Source organism: Leopardus geoffroyi, chromosome B4 (assembly GCF_018350155.1).
Source record: "Leopardus geoffroyi isolate Oge1 chromosome B4, O.geoffroyi_Oge1_pat1.0, whole genome shotgun sequence".
Lineage (NCBI taxonomy): Eukaryota > Metazoa > Chordata > Mammalia > Carnivora > Felidae > Leopardus > Leopardus geoffroyi.
This window is the reverse complement of record NC_059341.1, coordinates 137,321,057-137,339,989: the sequence shown is the minus strand read 5'-3', so window position 1 is coordinate 137,339,989 and position 18,933 is coordinate 137,321,057. Positions and strand designations below refer to the sequence as shown.

General features: G+C 55.4%; 1 protein-coding gene and 1 long non-coding RNA gene across 2 annotated transcripts; one reads left to right on the top strand and one right to left on the bottom strand.

The window, feature by feature from the left end:
- The first annotated feature begins 28 nt into the window (after window positions 1-28).
- Window positions 29-2,823, top strand: LOC123591730. The gene is made up of 2 exons (XR_006709471.1): window positions 29-134; window positions 1,291-2,823. It is a non-coding gene; the product is annotated as an uncharacterized LOC123591730 (long non-coding RNA).
- On the bottom strand, window positions 2,709-18,857 carry PNPLA3 (patatin like phospholipase domain containing 3). The gene is made up of 9 exons (XM_045466387.1): window positions 18,546-18,857; window positions 15,723-15,955; window positions 14,270-14,335; window positions 12,003-12,212; window positions 11,062-11,122; window positions 8,539-8,754; window positions 6,534-6,666; window positions 5,448-5,553; window positions 2,709-5,021 (listed from the first exon to the last, which is right to left on the bottom strand). Exons 1-9 carry the CDS (start codon window positions 18,730-18,732, stop codon window positions 4,947-4,949), a joined length of 1,287 nt encoding a protein of 428 aa, XP_045322343.1. The 5' UTR covers window positions 18,733-18,857; the 3' UTR covers window positions 2,709-4,946.
- Window positions 18,858-18,933: the final 76 nt, after the last annotated feature.

The window sequence follows — 18,933 nt, the reverse complement described above, 5'->3', positions numbered from 1 at the left end:
GCGGCCTGGAGACTGCGCAAGCGCGGAGCCTCCAAAGACGGCCGCGTAGCTGCTGGCGCGTGGGTTGCGGGTCGGAGTGAGGATCCCAGGCAGCGGGAGTCCGGAATCGCCCCCGGGAAAGAGCTAACCCGCTGGTGGGTGCGCCGGGGCTTCAGCCAGGGTCCTCCCTTAGTCCTCCTGGCGCCCCGGCCCGGCGGATGCTGTGCGGGCCCCACGCTCCCGCGAACCGCCGAGGCTCGCCTCCCTTGGCCTCGGGGGTAGCACAGATCGGGTGGGCGCCTGCCCCCCCTCCGGCCGGCCGCCCGGGTCCTAACAGTCGCGGAAGGCCCCGAGGGCTGTCCCCCTTTGGTAAAGGGAAGGGGAGAGTCATACCACGTCTCGGGATAGGAATCAGGGAGCGTGACAACGCCCGGCACAGCACAAGGCTCTGGGTGGGCCGTGGGTGCACGACCATCGTCCATTCAACCGAGCCCATAAGTGCTAGCGGGGACTCCCCCCCTCCCCCCCGCCCCCCGGGCACGGGCCAGGGGCGGAGAACCGGATGGCCACGGGCTTAACCTCGCCCCTCGGTGGAGGAAGCAGCCCCCTCCCCTCCGTCAAAACCATGTGGTAAATAGTAGCCACGTGTAGTGATGAAAGCAGGGAGAAACAGCTGAGTGATGGGATGGGCGAAGAGGGAAGAGGGACCATATTATGTGTCCTCTCCCTTCTGATAACAGTATCATTTCAACTCCTTTTCTTCTCCCCCCCCCCCGCCCCCTCCAGAGTTCCTGACACCCTCTCCCATTTAAATAGCACCCAAGTCCCCAGGGGCCCTGGAGACCACATTCCCCTTCTTGCCTGGGAAGAAACCCAAGCCAGCGCTGCTAGGGCCAAGTCCTAACCTCCCAGCACCCCTTGCAGGTTGACCTACCCATCTACACTCCCCCCCACCCACCCACCCCGCTCCTGGGGTTCAGGAAACCTGTCCCTGACCACCAAAGTGAGTCTATTGGTATCTCCTGAACCCCAGCTCAGACTCAAGAGGCTATTGGAGATGTGAAAACTTGGACATTTTCAAAGCTAATCTAGGAGCAGACTTTAAGCACAAGTCACACAAGCTGGACACTTGCTCAGAATTCATTCTGCCAGTTCCTGTTTCCTCATCTGGAAAATGGGGATGATAGCAGTTCCTAAGGCATGGCGGTATACTGAGGATTTGATGAGCTAAAGCGTGGGGCCTGGCTCACTGCAGACGCTGAATAAACTACATCTTCCTGCATTTTCTCCTTCATTATTGTCTTCCGAAAGGTAATCCATGAGGTTGACCTGCAGATGGCAATGAGTCCTGAGCCAAATATTCAAGAGCCTATTGTGTACAAGGCACTGGTGACAGAGTGACAGAAGCCACATCAGGAACACAGACAGCTTTATCCTCAAACACTATGTCTGACGGTCAGAATGCACATGAACATATTGAAGGCTCTGAGAAGTCCTGCAATACCTCTATCTCACTTTCTCGAAGTCGGTATTTCCTGAATTGATTGGGTCATAGAGACTTTGGGTTCTGGTTTTTGAGGCTCTTCAGCCCTCGGTGACAGTGTTCATCAGGCAAAAGGTAGAGTAGCATTTCCCCGCCCCTATCCATGTGACTTGCTTTGGTCCACAGGTTGAAGGCCAAAGGGATAGTTCTCACTTCTGGATGACAACGTTTGAGCACCATATTCCTTTCCCACTGTCGCTGCAATCAGTGACCCTCCAGATGGGGGGACAGTTTCAGGCTAGGCCAGCCAAGTCTGATGGGTATGCAGTATAAGAAATCAACCTTCTGGGGGAATCTTTGTTAAAGGCCACCTAACCCAGACTAACCTAACTGATCAAATCCCTTAGTGATACCCGCAAGGACACCAGCTTTTGAGTAACTTGGTTCACGAAGTATAGACCTGGCCCCGTGAGTAGTCGAAATGCAGTTTAGTGACTACACTGGCTCCCTTAATAAAATGAAACCTCAAATCTCAGAGGTCATGAGGAAGGGACACTGGGTCTTCCCACAGATGCCCATAGAGGTCACTCACCTCTTAGCTTGGAACACGACTGTTAGGATCCGGGCAGGCAGCCAGAGGGGAGCAGGCTCTGACCTGGATCCAGGCTACCCCCGAGGTCAGGGGAGGTGAGCCTTGGTGCTTCGCGGGAGCGTGTGGCCCCACACAGCACCCGCTGGGCATGGGCTCCAGTGAGTAGGCTCAGGACAAGAGGCTGGGTTCCATAGTCCAGCAAGATTGGGACCAACTGGAGGGGGCGGGGGAGAAGGGGTTCAAGGAGTCTCTGGTGCCCAGCTCAGGTGACTTGGAATCTGACAGGCACAGGGCAGTTGTGCACTGGAGGGTTATACTGGTGAGTAGCCGAGGAATGGCCAGTGGAGGTGGCCAGGTGGCCTCAGAGACAGGGGGGGGGGGGTTCCTCAAGGTGAGGCCCCCAGATGCAGCTGTGAACTCTCAGTACAGCAGGCAAGGCTGAACCTTGGGGACAAGCCCAGCACTCAGGACAGTCTGGGGTCCCAGAAGGAGAGGGACTCTAGGGGAGGGTCTGGGCCAGTGTCTAGGATAGGGTCCATGTGGAGACCCCCTGGCTGGCGGGGCCATAAACCTGGGGGAGGGGGGGCATTTGAAGGGGCTCAAGGGAAGAAAACGAAAGCAGGGCTTCTGGGAAAGGACGCAGACCCGACGGAAAACGTTTCAACATCACATTTATTAGGAGATCTTTTCCAGTGGAAGTGAGAAGTATTTACCATAGAAATTTGCAAAACACAAGTGCAACAAATAAACTACGATTACAGATAACAGCGTAATGATCACTACCGTCAGTGCTTCTGGTGAATATGCTTTCAGTCTTTTCTCCATAGACCCACATGCACACCTTTTGTTGTTGTTGTTGCTGTTGTCATGGTTAAACCAAGACTAGGTTCATGCTCTGCACCAAGTTTCATTATCGGTTCCCCAAATAAAGACTGTGGCTCCCTGGCATTCAGGAGACTACACAGTGATGATTCCTGACAGTGGAAAAATTCCAGAGCACAAATGTACCATAGAAGGAGGAAGGGGTTCGTTTGCTAAGGTGGTAGGAACTTCAGAATGTGTTTCCGCGCTGAGAAGAACCCTCAGCAGTGCCGGAGAGGTGAGGGCCTGTGGGGGGTGCGAGTGGGGTGGCATTTAAGGCACAGGTGGTGAGTGGAGCCTTGGCCATTTCTAAAAGAATATTATCCTTCTTTGTCTTAGCACACATTTTCTAAAAATGATAAAACACGTGTTCATTTTCAGGAGGTTGAACCATTTCAAAAAGTAGTAAGAAAATAAGTTGCATGTCATTCTACCAGCCGTTAACAGTTGCGGTGATCGGGAAACTTGAGAATCGGGGGCTCAGGGCAAGGCGTGAGGGTATGCTCCAAATTGCCCAGGTGGGTGTGGACCCGGCCTCTCCTACCCCCAAGGCCAGCTCAGCAAGGGGGACAGTGCCTTGCTCTGGGGCCCAAGAGGCGGGGAGAACCTACCGCTCACCAGCCCTTGCCTCACTTAGGGGGCAGAGCACTCTCAGAACAGGAGCCTTGGTGCCCACATCCTGGAGACACAAGGACCCAGCAAGGAGCCACAAAGCGGGGTTCTGTGCGCTGGGCGGTGGCCCCGAACGTTCACAAGGAGCCTGCCTGGGAGGTCCCAGTCTCATCGCAGCTCAAGGCTCACACAGAGGCTGTTCCTAGAACCACATTCTCTTTTCAAGGGGATGTGTTTGCAAGGAAGTGCTCTGTCTGAACTTGCTGGTTCTTCAGCTGCAACATGCTTACACAGCATAGGTGACGGCTGCAGCTTTGTGAGCTGATTCTGCGGATTTTGAGCTGCTCAGTGTCTTTTCTGTTCCACTCAAATGCATAAATGAAAACAGCACGTTTCACCTTGAGTCACATTACTCTGTCCTTGCTGACAAACCACACCTGGGGAGAAGGTAGGTCCCTGTCTCTTTGTCTCTGTTAAGGCTCTGGGAGTACAGAAGCGGGAAGGGGCCATTGAGGAAAAAGGGGCGCAGACCACAAGCCCCTTCTGTTGTGCTGGGCTCCTGCCTGGGGGCCCGGGATGCCTGTCTGTGCACCGGATTTTTCCTAAGGCTTGCTAACACCTCACTGATTCACATAACCTATAATGCAACAGATAATAAGATTCCTGTATATTTTATGCAAAACTCTTATCACATATTTAGGCTAGGGCAAAAAAGTGTTCCAAAACGTAAGTCAGTTACTGCCTTTTAATGGCCATGACCAGCAGCGCCCTCCCTGGAGAAGGCTGCCCCCTCCCCCCACCACTGACCACCTCCTCTATGGGAGATGGGATTACGTTTCTCTTCCTTGCAGCCCCCAAGACTGCACAACAGGCAGCCCAGCCCCCAGCCACAAGTCTCCCACCACCTGTCACCACACCGGCTGTGTGAGGAACCCTGCGCTGGGAGGGCTACGAGACGGAGTTGGCAATGCCCCTCCCCACCGGGCTTCCCGTTGCCATTTCCCAGCCAGATGAGCTAAGAGACACAGGAACTTACATCTCAGACTTCCTTATGCTCCCGACCACCACACACACACCCTAAAGTAGCTTAGCCTGAGCCTGGCTTTTCGTAAACACAGTACATCGCTTTTGGTTTCAACAATCTGTAAATTCAGCACAGAGGCAGGACCCCACGCGTCACAGACACTGGAGCATTAGACACCAGCGTGCAACTACCCACGCAAAGATCAGAAAGGCCTAGCATCTATGAGAGGACGTCCTAAACTTGCCTCCTCAAATGACTCAGAAACTCGTCTGCCCTCGGAGGGTAGGGAAGTAGGGGTCTTGCCCAACCCCAGCCCCAAAAGGCCAGGCCGGACAGAAGGGTGGCGCTGCTGAGCGGCTTGGCCCCTACTGGACGTCCACAGGTGTGCAGGTCTGCTAGGGAGCCAGGAGGCTAGAAACGCCCTCACGTTCCCCGGGGAAGGCCGCTGGCTGCTTGCCGGCACCTGGGGTCTGAAATACATGAAGGACACTAACTCAGGTCTTCAGTCTCGGCAAGGACGGAGGGACACCACCAGCCAAAGCTGAGCGCCCCACCATGCACGCTCCGGGCGCCTCTGGGTGGTGGTGTCCAAAGCCACGATGTCCTTCACGCTTCCGTGCTGGGGTGATGTCACCATCCTGGGATTCTAAGCCTGTGGCCCTCCCAGCCACCTGGACACTTCCCACTGGACGCCCACGGGCACAACAGAGCCCATCAGTTTCCTCACACAGACCAGCTCACCCACCAGCCTGCACCGCGTGCCATCCCCGGGCCTCCTCCTTCTGACCGGCAAGTCTAAGGTCCGACGAGAATCTACGTGACTAGGCACACACACGCCCACTTCCAGATGAAAGGGGTGCCTGCCAGACCCACACACCCACAACCAAATCATCTACCTGGTGCGTGGGGAAGAGATGCGTCACCACTCGAGAACACGTGTGCAAGGTGATCCACTGTAGCCACCGGATGTCCTCAGGAATATCTGGAAGCCAGGTCACCAGTCTGCAGGGATAAAACCAAGACACAGACACAAAACACACACACACACACACACACACGTATCCGCATGAAAACGAGCGCAAACAAACACAAAACAAAAACGGAAGGCGGGTATCTCACCACCATGCCCTTTGTCCAGGTGAACCGCCAGAGGCACTCCTAATTCTAATCTGATCAATCCCAGAAGGTGGATTAGGGACGGTCAACCAAAGACAAACCGATGTAAAAGCCCTAGAGCAAAGTTAGGTCACTCTGGGCTTGCTTTCTGGGCTCCAGAAAGCTCAAGGGGTACACGTGGAAATAAAAGAAAAAGGGCCTGGTTTGCCAGGCTTCCCCCTTGGGGCAAGGTGCCCGTGGTAGCTTATGCAGAGAATCTCGTAGCCAAAGTAGCCCAGGGTTGTGTTCGAGCCCAGCAGACTCCCCCGACCCCTGACGCCCAGGTCACCAAAAGGACCCGTGTGGTGGGCTTTGTAAACGCCTGATCAGACCCCACCCCAGGGCAGAGGTGTCGGGGAGCAGACGGCTAACTCAGTAGAGCGGGGAAGGGATCTGGACAGGTTCACCAAGGACAAGAGGACTGAGCTAGATTCTGAAGGGTGGTCTGGCCTCTAAAAGGTGGACGGAAGGCCATGCCGACCAACCCCCTTAAAAAGACCGTAAACGCCAACGTGAATGGGAAGAAAGCAGACGTGAAACAAATACCCTGAATTCAAGAGTCTGCCTCAGGCCCTCCCGACACACCGTGAAGAAAATCCCCAAATGAAAACCGCAGACCTACAAGAGGGAGCAAACGAGAAAAGCATCGAGAAACGAGGGGGGGCTCTTCATCGAGAAAAGTGAGGCACCTTTCGGGGTGCTCCTTACAGACAGGGAGCTCCATCCCGCTCTACCAGGAGCCAGGCCACGGGTGAGGACGGTCACGTGGATTCTCCCCATCTGCACCAACCAGGGAGGAAGGCACAAAGCCACGCAAAAACGCTCACCTCTGGACCACAGCAACGGCAGATTCCACGGGCAACGTACAAGGCAGCATCGCAAAGGACAAGATCTTAACTGGCAAGGAGTTGCAAATGTTGCTCATGCATCTCTGCCGGCTTTTAACTGCTTCACTCAGAGCTGGAAAATACAATTTGGAGGCGTGCCTCCCACCAGTGTGAACCCCAAACCACCTTGTCCAGCTAGGGCTTGGAATTTCTGTGAAATACATAAATCCTGGCGTACAAAGAACCAGACGCATTCGCAAATGAGATCCAACGAGGAGTAAGCCCAGAAGAGCCCTTCGATAGCCCACAGGACAAAGGGTTCCCAACGAACAACTCTCTTTTAAACGAGAACCATTTTTAGGGGCGCTTGGGTGGCTCAGTCGGTTGAGCGTCCGACTTCGGCTCAGGTCATGACCTCACAGTTCATGGGTTCGAGTCCTGCTTCGGGTTCTGTGCTGGCAGCTTGGAGCCTGGAGCCTGCTTCGGATTCTGTGTCTTCCCCTCTCTCTGCCCCTCCCCTGCTCACACTTCATCTGTCTGTCTGTCTGTCTGTCTCTCTCTCTCTCTCAAAAATAAATAAGCATTGGGGCGCCTGGGTGGCGCGGTCGGTTAAGCGTCCGACTTCAGCCAGGTCACGATCTCACGGTCCGTGAGTTCGAGCCCTGCGTCGGGCTCTGGGCTGATGGCTCAGAGCCTGGAGCCTGTTTCCAATTCTGTGTCTCCCTCTCTCTCTGCCCCTCCCCCGTTCATGCTCTGTCTCTCTCTGTCCCAAAAATAAATAAACGTTGAAAAATAAATAAATAAATAAATAAATAAATAAATAAATAAATAAGCATTAAAAACATTTTTAACAATAGCTAGTTTTGGTGGGATACACAAACTTCCCAAATACCCCATCGACTTTATGAACTTTTCTTTGGACCTACAGCCACACTCTGCTTCCTTCTGCCTGGAACCCTCTGGCCTGCTACCCCTCCCCTCCTGTTTTTTTGTTTGTTTGAATTTGTTTATTTATTTTGAGAGACACAGAAACGGTACGGGTGGGGGAGGGGGAGAGAGACGGAGAGAGAGAGAATCCCAAGCAGGCTCCGTGCTGCCGGCGGAGATCCCAGAACTCCTGAAACCACAAGATCATAACCTGAGCTAAAAGCAAGAGTTAGACACTTAACCTACTAAGCCACCTGCCGTCACCCTTTTGTAATGACCTCACGACACCTCAGATCACATTAACCCAGGCAGCTGCTGGCTTGCACGGTTATCACAGTAGGGGTGTTGGTGCCTTGGGGCAAGGGATGTCCCATCCGTCTTTGAATTTCCCCCAAGTGCCTGATCTGAAGCTGGCTTGTGCACTCCTGTCCACCTAATAGTTGATGATGTGATAAAAATAGATCACTTGGGGCACCTGGGTGGCTCAGTCGGTTGGGCGTCCGACTTCAGCTCAGGTCACGATCTCACAGTCTGTGAGCTCGAGCCCCGTGTCGGGGTCTGTGCTGACAGCTTGGAGACTGGAGCCTGCTTTGGGTTCTGTGTCTCCCTCTCTCTCTGCCCTTAACCCCCTCATGCCCTGTCTCTGTCTCAAAAATAAATAAAAACATTTAAAAAACTTAAAAACAAAATATCACCGCCCAATGGAGATTCAACATTGTGGGGAGGCAGGGAAACACCGGGGCGGGGGATCCTCAAAAAAGAAGGCTTTGAGACGGGTGGGCAGGCAAAGAGCAGTTCTGAAACAACAGACCCGCCCCCGGAAATCCAGTGTGCCTGGTACGCAAAACAGCTGGAGTCAGCTTCCCTCTGGCCATGACCCCACGGGAAGAGAGACTGAGCAAGGTGCCCGAGAGGGGTGATGGGCCTGCACCAGGAGCGGGGGCCCCCACCCCCCACCCTCTCCATCTCCTGCAGGGCGGGGTCACCTTCCTCCACAACACACAGAAAAGAAGCCCCTTGGGTCGCTGTCACGGGAAACGACACCGCCTGTCATCCCCGCCACCCGAGCTGCCGGCACCTGTGGTGAGCCTGGGCGGCAGGGTCTCCAGGATGCTCTCGTCCCAGGGCAGGATGCTGACACGCAGGTGGTCCAGCAGCTCGTCTCCCTCCATCTTCGTCCCCCAGGCAGCCGCCCTCGGGGGAGACCCCGGCCTCGTGTGTTCCGAGGGGGGCACGAGGAAGCCCCACTCTTCTGGAGATAAACTCAGGCCCGGCCGAGGCCCGCTGCAGATGCCTACCAAGGGTGCAGGAAACCAGGCACCAGGTGAACTTGGGCGGCCGGGGTCACTGCTCACACACCCACCCACAGAACGACGTGGGGGCAAAGCCACGGGCCGTAGGCCTGTTGCCAGCCAAGTACGAGGCGAGGGGGGGATCCACGAGGGCAGGCGTTCCCTGCCAGGGAGAAAGAAGGGTGGGGCTTTGAAGCCAGAGAGATGTGAGTTTGGCTGGCTCTGGCTTGATCACCCACTAGCTGTGTGGGCTCCACGGCCACACGAGGGGGCATGAAGGTAAAACGGGAATTCTAATTAACGGGTAACAACTGAACCACCTTGGGCTAAGCCTGTGTTGCGGGCCCTGAGTTAGGAACTTCATAATAATCTGTTCCCAGAGGACAACCCCTACCCGGGCCAGCCTGGCTGAGGGCCCCACTTAGATCTTTAGACTCAAACCCAGCACAGAAGCTGCAAATGCCAGGCTTTGGAATTACCAAGACTCCAACCTGGGCATTCTTAATCCAAACTCCCTTTGCTACAGATGGAGAAACAGAGGCCCTGGGAGGGAGGTGGTTTGTCCAAAGTCACCGAGTTAGGAAAGTCACTGAATCACCTGAGTGCGACCCTAAGGGGCCTGCTGCTGTCACCGATTCCCAGGTTCCCTCCAACTTCCGTCCCCAGCCCAGCCGGCTCTCTGGCACTTTGGGCCCTGACATCAACTGCCTCCAGCACAAGTGGCCAAAAATGTCCCTGGGGCACTGCACACCCACCCGGCCCGCAAGGAGCAGGCCACCCTTTCCAAAGAACACGTTCCCTCCCCCTCCTGAGAGCCCTGAACCGGGGGACAGAGCATCCCCTGCCCGGGCTGCTAAAGCCAGAACCCGGGACTTCGTTCCAGATTCTTCCCCTTCCTGAATCTCTAACTGGTCATCTTTGAGCCCTGTCCCCTCGGGCCTCGCCAGTCCCCCAGAGACCAGCATCTTGCCCTCTCCACCTGCAGCCAAAGCCCTCTGCTGACCTCCCTCACTCCTGCTTCAGCAGCCCTCAGTGGCTCCCTACGGCTGCAGGCGTCAGGAGTCAGCCAGGTCCAGCCCTGCCCCTCCCTCCCTCTGCCCACCTCTCAGCGTCCCCCACCCCCTGCCACTCCAGCTACGTGCGCCTTCTTCCCATCCTCCAACCAACCATGCTCTCTGTGGTCTGCGAGCGTCCCGTGCGTAGGACGCTCCCATCCATCCCAGCGTTGCAACATGATTGACATCTTCCTGAAGCCATGCCTTCCCCCAGGCCACGTAGATCCCTCCTGCGTGATCCTACGGCATCCTGTATCTTCCTATCAGGGCACTCGGCACACGTCATCCTTCCGTTTACTTATCTGCCCACCTGACCACCAGACTAAGCTCTAGGAGGGCAGGGGCCACATCTGCCTATTCACTGTGGCATCCCTGGCACAGAGCCAACAGCTTGGCACCTAGAAGGTATACAGTCAACGCTTTCTGAGTGGACAGATACGTGTATGTCCTTTTAACCATGACTTCTCCTTGGTCTTGGCCAAAGACTAATTCCGACAAGCCATACAGAAAACGTACGTACTTTTATTATTTTTATTTTTTTAAAGAGGGCGCAAGCGGGGCAAAGGCAGAGAGAGAGGGAGACAGAGGAACTGAGGACCCGAAGGGGGCTCTGCACTGCCAGTGGTGAGCCTGACGCTGGGCTCCAACTCGCCAACTGTGAGATCACGGCCTGAGCCGAAGTCGGACACTCAACTGACTGAGCCACCCAGGCGCCCCAGAAACCAACGTTTAGTATTCAAGAAAAATAGCTCCAAATACATCCAATATTGCGAGAGCCCAACTCCCACAGCCCAGACCAGCCAGATGACCCAAAGGCAGGAACCTGTCCCACAAAGGACGTCAGCTGACCTTGTGGGTGTGACCCACACCTGGCTGGAGACAACTTGGGGCTCAGGGCCAGACACCTTAACTTCCTCTCTTGTTTACCGAAACGTTCAAAATAGTTTGAGCAGAAAAGAAAAACAAACAGAACGCACTAAGGAAGGAGAGAGCCCTGGAACTGTGACACCCGGTGTCCCGGCCCCAGCCCTGCCTCTCAGTGAGTGCAGTGTGGCCCCTGGCTCACATGCATCTCCCCCTTTATAAAATGGGACAAAGATTTCCTCTCTCACAGCGCTAACATGCGGGGTAAGCAAGTCGCGAAGTGAGGACCCTCAGCCCTGAGTTTCTACCTAACCTCAACCTCCAGCTGCTGACTGCTAACGAAAAGCTCGTTAGAAGGACACATCTGCCCCCCAGCTCGCCCATACATACCATTCTCTTCCAAGAATCTGGTGGCATCTAAATACCCGCGAAGGCATATCTCTCCAAGCACCTGGCAACACATGGAGTAAGGTCACTGCAGTGGAGGGGGCCATTCCGAAGGCTCCCGAGACAAACGGAAGAACCCTCCCTACTCCGAGCTGCTCAATGGCCCAGCACGGTCCCAGAGACGCTGGACAAAGGGCTCCGTGCTCTGAAAAAGCCCAAGTTCCACTTTCATGCAAGGCTGGACTCAGAGGACATCCCCTCCGTGGAGCCTTTGCTGGTGGCCCAGCATGACGGGGGCTGGTTTCTCCGGGCCCCCTCCGTCCCAAGACCAGCCTCCACCCTAACAAATACCGGGGCCCGTTCCAGCTGTCACTGGGACAGTTAACGGCAGCCGTCTCTACTCCTCTGAATACAAACCACACATGCAAACCAAGATCCAGCCTCCCCTTGTCGCCTGGAACACACGCTGTCCACACAACAGCCTACACACAGCCTTCCTTCTCCCCAGAGCACCATTCGTGTCCAGGGTTTACACGTTTTACGTTTTGGTTTTCTGTTTTTGTTTTTTGTTTGGTTGTTTGTTTGAATATTAGGGAGAAGAAACCTCCTACAACAATCGAGAAAGATTAAACCACCAAATGTGGTGTGGTTCTTGACCACACTTGGAAGTAAGAATCAGAGCCCCTTGGAGGTGGGATCTGAGCTACAGGGCTGTTTAAATCCTCCCAGGTGATTCCAAAGGTCAGAGTGGGGCAGCACTGAGCTCCCAGGACAGACACTCTTCCCAGAGTTCCTTTTCACTGGGGGGAGGGGTGGGGCGGGGAGGGGAGGGGAGGGAGGGGAGGGATCTGATTCCGTTTGTGGAAAGAGCCATTGGTAGATATCCCGGGAAATGGGGAAGCAGAGAAGAGCTGCACCCCCAAAACACACAGCCCCCAACTCACCTTGAGATCTGGAGGAAATAACGCTCGTATTAGAAGGTAGACATTCTCTGGGCAGAGGCGTAAACTGAGCGTGGTTAATTCCACGTGAAGAAAGTTTGTGGACTTGACTTTAGGGCAGATATCATACTCCCCAAAGAAGGGGGACACGGTGATGGTCGTTTTGGAATCAAAGAAGGGGATGTTGTTAGTTATTCCTCCATCCACGTATCGCTTTTATGGGGAAGAAAAAAGGACCTAGCGTCAGAAACTCCGGGCTGGTGTTTTATGTGTATTTCAGATTATGGGGAGAGGCCTCTCAGAGCCTCAGGCTGGTATGGTGAGAAGACAAGGTTCTGGAAACTTTCCGTCAACAAATCCTCCTTGAACATTTCTATGCCAGGCCAGGCTCTAGGCTGGCACTCAGGATTGCTGTATCCTGTTGTGTAGTTTGTGCACCGCACAAAAAGTGCCTGGCAACGAGGCGGACAGAGGCTGGAGCCCAGCCCACATTGTGCTAGCCAAGTCTGAAGCCCAGGAGGCCACCTCTAGGTGTGCCCATATAATTTGCATGAAAGGGATCTGTTTGGGCAGGAGCTCTGTGTGCGCTGGAGACAGAGTATGATGTAGACCCTGCCGTGAAAGTGACAGAGGTCCTGGGTTAGATTCCAGACCCCTCTTGCTGCTTGGAAAATCAGAACGAGCACCTTAAGGAGCTTTGGAGACCTAAATGGCCGTGAACCTGGGATCAAGGCAGCCAGAAAACATTTTTTGTATCCACGGCCTAGTGGCATCTGGGATCAGCTACTGTGGGCATCAATTTCCCTACATCTATATCTTCCCACAGCTTTAGGCTGGCACAGCCAGGTTTTGGTACAATTTGGACAAAGTCTGCACCCATCAAAGTGAAGTCTAGAATGATTCCCAAATCCAAGGCCATCACAGCTCAGCTGTCTGTGCCCACAGAGGAAGGCCTTCAAATATCACAGCCGGAAGACTCCCCAGCCAATCCTTCCCGAGGCCTAAACAAGTTCAGAGAACGGCCCATGCTCAGCCACATCTCAGGCATGAAGAGATGCTCGCCTTAGGAGCACCCGTGGCACTCAGTCGGTTGAGCACAGACTTCGGCTCGGGTCATGATCTCACGGTTTGTGAGTTCAAGCCCTGGCCTCAGGCCCTGTGCTGACGGCTAGGGGCCTGGAGCCTGCTTCAGATTCTGTGTCTCCCTCTCTCTCTGCCCCTCCCCCACTTGCACTCTCTCTCTCTCTCTCTCTCTCTCTCTCTCTCTCTCTAAAAAATAAATACACATTAAAAAAACTAACATATTGGGGCGCCTGGGTGGCTTGGTCGGTTAAGCGTCCGACTTCGGCTCAGGTCATGATCTTACGGTCCGTGAGTTCGAGCCCTGCCGTCGGGCTCTGTGCTGACAGCTCAGAGCCTGGAGCCTGTTTCGGATTCTGTGTCTCCCTCTCTCTCTCTGCCCCTCCCCCACTTGTGCTCTGTCTCTCTCTCTCTCTCTCTCTCTCAAAAATAAACATTAAAAAAATAGTTAAAAAAAAAACCATATATACGCCTGCAGAACAGACAGCTCGGCCTGTGTTTCCCCATCCCAAGTAGGGCTCAGCAATGGGCCAAAACACATACTTGTGGAATGGAACCAAATCCAAAGCCCTGTTGGCAGCTTCTGCCCAAAGCCATGGGCCGCAAAGGGCAGAATCGGACCCACGGTGGGCTGAAACCCTCAAGCCCTAAGAATAAAGCACTACCTTAAGCAAGTAACAGACCCTTAAGCATCTTATACTTTAACCGGGGCACCGGGGACCTATCCTTGGTGCTCTGGCAAAGATTAAGTGAATCAGCTTACCTTCCAGGTAGCCAGATAATTAATTCTACATGAAGGTGGTTTTGTTTCCCCGGGCAGCCTAGAAGGGGGCCATGGCTAGGGAACCTCTGTCTGAAAGGCCAAGAGAGCAAAAGACTCTGCATTTGGGGACGGGTCCCAGGCTGCCTGAAGCAAGTGCTCTGCAGAAAGGAGCTGTGCAGTTAGTTTAAAAGCAGACTCGGGGCGCCTGGGAGGCTCAGTCGCTTAAGCGTCTGACTTCAGTTCAGGTCATGATCTCACGGTCCGTGAGTCTGAGCCCCGCGTCGGGCTCTGTGCTGACAGCTCAGAGCCTGGAGCTCCTTTGGAATCTGTGTCTCCCCCTCTCTCTGCCCCTCCCCTGCTCGCGCTCTGTCTCCCTCTCAAAAACAAAGAAACATGAAAAAAAAATTAAAAACCAAAGCAGACTCACCACGCCTCTGAAGGAAGGAGGGATTAGGCCACAGTAGAAAGGGATGAAGGAGGAACAAACCAAGGCCTGAGGAGACAAAAAGAAATGAAACTACAGGCCAGAACAGCCTGTCTTCGATTCCCCTGGGCCAGCATGAGCCTTCTTCAAATGAACCGAGAAGCAAGGCTAGAATGCTCTTTGGAGATGGGGTGCTTGCATGAACGAGCTGAACGGGTAACAAACGAACCCTCACACTTGTATTTCAGGCCTGAGGATAAGCTCCTAAAACACTGTGGGTATCAACTTCCTGTCCCTTTCCCCACGGGAGAGAGCCGTACGGGGCCCTCGCAGACGGCACCCAGCGTCGCTGACCGACAGGGAAGACACCAGACGGGGGCTTTGCAAATGCTGACCTTCCTTAGAATCACGTGGAAAGCATGCCACCCACACACTCCACGGCCTACCCCAGGATTCTGACGTAGCAGGCTGGAGGCACTCGAGAACCTACCATCTGAACAGGCTTCTAGGTGCTGCTGATGCTGGGGGTCCAACCAGCACACGGAGTAGCATGGAGCCATGGGGCGGGGAGCAGGACCGACCCCCTGAGAGAACCCGGCTCCTGCGAGCACGGGCCAGTGCTGGCTATCTAGACAAGGCTTCTGGAAACAAGGCTAAACAGAGGTTGATCCTGGCTGCTGAGATGCTACTGGTTACTCGTGCCAGGCTGCTGGCTCCTATGGGGCATATTAAGTGCAATATAGTCCAAGTAACTCTCGTAAAAGGCATCGGCCAAATTAAATGGGATTTTGAGGGGCGCCTGGGTGGCTCAGTCGGTGAAGCATCCGACTTCAGCTCAGGTCATGATCTCACAGCTCGTGAGTTCAAGCCCTGCGCCAGGCTCTGTGCTGACAACTCAGAGCCTGGAGCCTGCTTTGGATTCTGTGTCTCCCTCTCTCTCTGCCTCTAACCCACTCGCGTTCTGTCTCTGTCTCTCTCAAAACATAAATAAACATTAAAAAAAAATTTTTTTTAATAAAGAAAAGAAAAATAAATAAATAAACAGGATTTTGATACAGTAAGTGATCTTCTCCGAGCTAGACCCTTAGGCCAGAGGCGAGTAATCCCACCCTCGTGGGACCTTACTCCACATATGCTCATCACGGAACACGCGTTGTGGGGATAGGGATCTTTGGAAGATGTGGTCACGAGCCAAGTCTGGAAGGGGGGCAGGTAGTATTTGAAACTGAAACTGACTGCGGGCATCCAAGGTTCACCTATGCTAGGACCAGACCACCGGAGGCACACACAGTTAATGTCACCATGGGGGCAGGAAGCCAACCAGCATCCCCCCTAATCCAGTTCCCCTGTGTCTTAAGAAATGAGGCCAGTGGCCTATGACAGCCCTCTCTGGGTTGCAGCCAAAATGAAATCGCTTTTCTTACTGGACAATCCCCCGGGTAAGCAAACTGCTTACATCCACAACTTCGTCTTTGGACTGAAAATCAGACACCAGCACACTTTCCCCATCAGACACTCTGGTGAGTGAGACGCACATTCTGCCAGAGACGAGCGTGTGGACGTTGGCTGGCAGGTGTCTGCGGAGATGTTCTCGAATGTAGCTAGTCGCACGGAAGGACGGATGGAAGATGCCAATGTTCCGTCTCCTGGCAGCATAGACGAGGCCCATGAGCACATGCACGATCTTGTCTGGGGGGCGGCAAGACACAAACATACAAAGGATGGTGCCCCGTGGAGATGGCAGTGACCCGAAACCAGGCGGCAAGGAAGCTGCCAACCGTTTTCCAGTCCTGCACGAATACGGCAGCCACACGCGGCTATGGAGCCCTTCCGACGCGGCTCAGTCCAATCCGAGATGTATAAACGACGCACCGGAATTCAAAGGCTTCGTACAAAAAAAAAAAATCTAATAAAATATGTCGTTAATAAAGTTTTTATATCGGTTAGCTGTAAAAATGAAAATGATAGGCTGGCTGTATTGGGATGAATGACATTTTAATTTCAATTGTATCTTTTGCTTTTTTTCAGCTCGGCGGCTGGGAAAATGTTCAACAGCACACGCAGCTGCACTGTCTTTCTATTGGACACTGCGGGCCCAGGTTCCCGCCACGGGAACAGGCCCCCAGAGGCCCAGGGGAGCTCACTCTCACCTACACGCTCCCAAAGCCCGAAGCGGGAACTCCTCAGGAAGGGAGCGTTAGCACAAAGGACCTACCTAACACTGCAGGAAGCAGAGAATGAGTGCAGGCTGGGGCCCCAGTGCGAAGCCTGCCTCCAGCTCCTACTAGCCTAGCGACCTCAGAAAGTCGCTTCACTGCCTCTCTCCGTCTCAGATTGTGCACGTTTTCACTTTGGGGACAGAGGGGATTAGATACACTACCAGCTGTAAGGTACTCAACCCAGAGAAGGCTCCTCGTAAAGGACTAGATTTAATCTTCAGGCTCTGACACCAGGATTACTGCTGTCCAGTGGGCATGGGCCACGTTCGTGCTCCGTCCAGCCTCACTCAGCGGCCTGGACCGCTCTGGCTGATTTGCACGGTGCTGGCATGGCAGGCCCACGAGTCCCCACCCTGACCCCTGGGTCATAAATCCTGAGATGCGGAAGGACAGACATAAGCCAGCCAGTCTTGGCCCACCTCTGACCTCAACTCAACTCTCCCGACACGTGTGGCCCCAACGGAGCCCAGGTGGAAGGGGCAAAGCTGCACACAGCTGGCACATTCTGCCCGCCTCTCCTGCCAAGCACCTGGCTTAGAAGCACTCACGGGAACTCTTTCCAAGTTGCAGCCCTAGGAAACTTTCCTCAGTGGTCCCCAAATGAGACAGGAGGTTAAAGCAGGCCTCCTGCCCAAACCTCCAGACCCCACTTTCCAAGGATCTGGTGGTCCCCAAGCCTCCCCCTGTTCTACAGGGCACAGACCAGGACTGCACCTGTCCTCTGCCAGTTAGGAACCCTCTCTATACTAGAGTCAGCACAGGCCACCTTGACACACAAAGGCCGTCTTTTATCACCCCCGAAGCCCAGAGTGTGCAGACTGGCTATGTGGCCACACGAATCCTCCCTGAGGCCACAATTCCTGCCCTTTGCTCCCCTCCCTGTCAGTGGAGAAGCCAGCTGGGGCCTCTCTCCTAATCCCCACCTCCCAGTCAGCCCAAGGCCTGCTCACTGATCCTATCTAATTGCAGGGGATTCCTGGCCACCGGGATCAAAGTCATTCCCTGCTGGTGGAGTCTAACAGTCCCCATTCCCGGGAAAGGCAAAGAATAAACTGCTAAGGAAGTTGAGCAGGGGCCAGTGAGGTGCACGGTCTTCCGGTCTGGGGATCTCTGGGTGCCAACAGCTCTAGCTGCCACCAGTCCCAGGTCCTGTCCCCTGGCTCAGAACCCCAGGCCACACCCTAGTTTGGCCCAGCTGGGCACAAGCTCTACATCTGTCCCTCCCACAACTACCCACATACACAGATGTTTCATTAGCACAAGATTCAAATGCACAGGACCTCATTTCCAGCGGCACTGAGCAGGGTCGGGGTGGGTGGAAGGATGGCATGAGGGATGTCCAGGGATCTACCCCAGCCCCTAGGAACGATATCTAGCACTCCCCCAATACACACACACACACACACACACACACACACACACACACACACAACACGCGCCCCACCCCGCCTTGTCCCTTTAACCTCAAATCAGCAAACCTGCCCAGGAAAACTCTGGAGGGTTGTCCTCCCCCTGAAAGGCTATCCAGCCCCCAGGAGGTGGGGCAGAGGGGGGACGTCTCCAGTCCCTGTAGTCGCCAGAGCGAAGAAGGCTCCCACCCCAGGTCAGAGGCCAACGCCCTGCTCCGGGGGGCAGGCCCGCCCTGCTCCCGACCCAGGGCAAATCGCCCAAAGCTTTGTGAGCCGATGGGGACCATAGGGGCCAGCTCCACCCTCGACGCCCCATCCCCGGTCCTGCTCCCTCCTCCGCGTCGCTCCAGATGAGCCCACTCTCAGTCCCGGGACGAAGGGCTTCCCGCAAGCCCGGGCGCCAGGGCGGGGTTGGGGTGGGGATGCGCTCGGGGTTCCCACGCCCACGGCAGCCAACCCCAGGCGCGTCCCCCTCCCAGGCTGGCGAGTGAGCCACCCGCCGGCGCAGGGCGAGAGGACACTTTGGAGGAAGCCTCTGTCCGGGCAGGGGCGCTGGGGATGCACCCCGCGGTGTCCGCGTCCAATGTCAGCTCCACCGGGCGCCCCGCGACCCGTCCCCGCGCGGAGCCGCGGCGGCGGCCCGGGACATACCTAGGGGGATCCCAGCGAGGAAAGTGACGCAGTGCAGCGCCCCGGCCGAGGAGCCGAAAAACATGCGCGCGTCGCGGAGGAGGTGCGGGGCGCGCTCGCTCAGGCAGCTCGTCACCCCGATGTAGTAGAAGCCCAGGAAGCCGCAGCCCGAGAAGGACAGGCTCCAGTCGCGCCTGGGGTCGTACATAGCGGCGGCGCTCGGGGGCCCGGCGCGGGGGCTCTCGGGTCCGCGCGCGCCGCGGACGGCCGTCCAGGTCCTGGGCCGCGGTCCGCCCTGCACCGCCGGCGCCCGCGCGCGCTCCCGGGGCGGCCTCCACGCCGCGGCTCAAGCAGTCCCTGCGTGACGTCAGCCCGGCAGCCCCGCCCCCTCGGGCCATGCAAATGAGGG

Coding starts and splice junctions, on each gene's coding strand:
- PNPLA3 (XM_045466387.1), bottom strand. CDS start 18,732: ATGTACGACCCCAGGCGCGACTGGAGCCTGTCCTTCTCGGGCTGCGGC. Junction 12,213..14,269: donor CTCCTTCCTTCAGAGGCGTG/GTGAGTCTGCTT, acceptor TCCCCATAAAAG/CGATACGTGGATGGAGGAAT. Junction 5,022..5,447: donor ATCTCTTCCCCACGCACCAG/GTAGATGATTTG, acceptor CATGTATTTCAG/ACCCCAGGTGCCGGCAAGCA.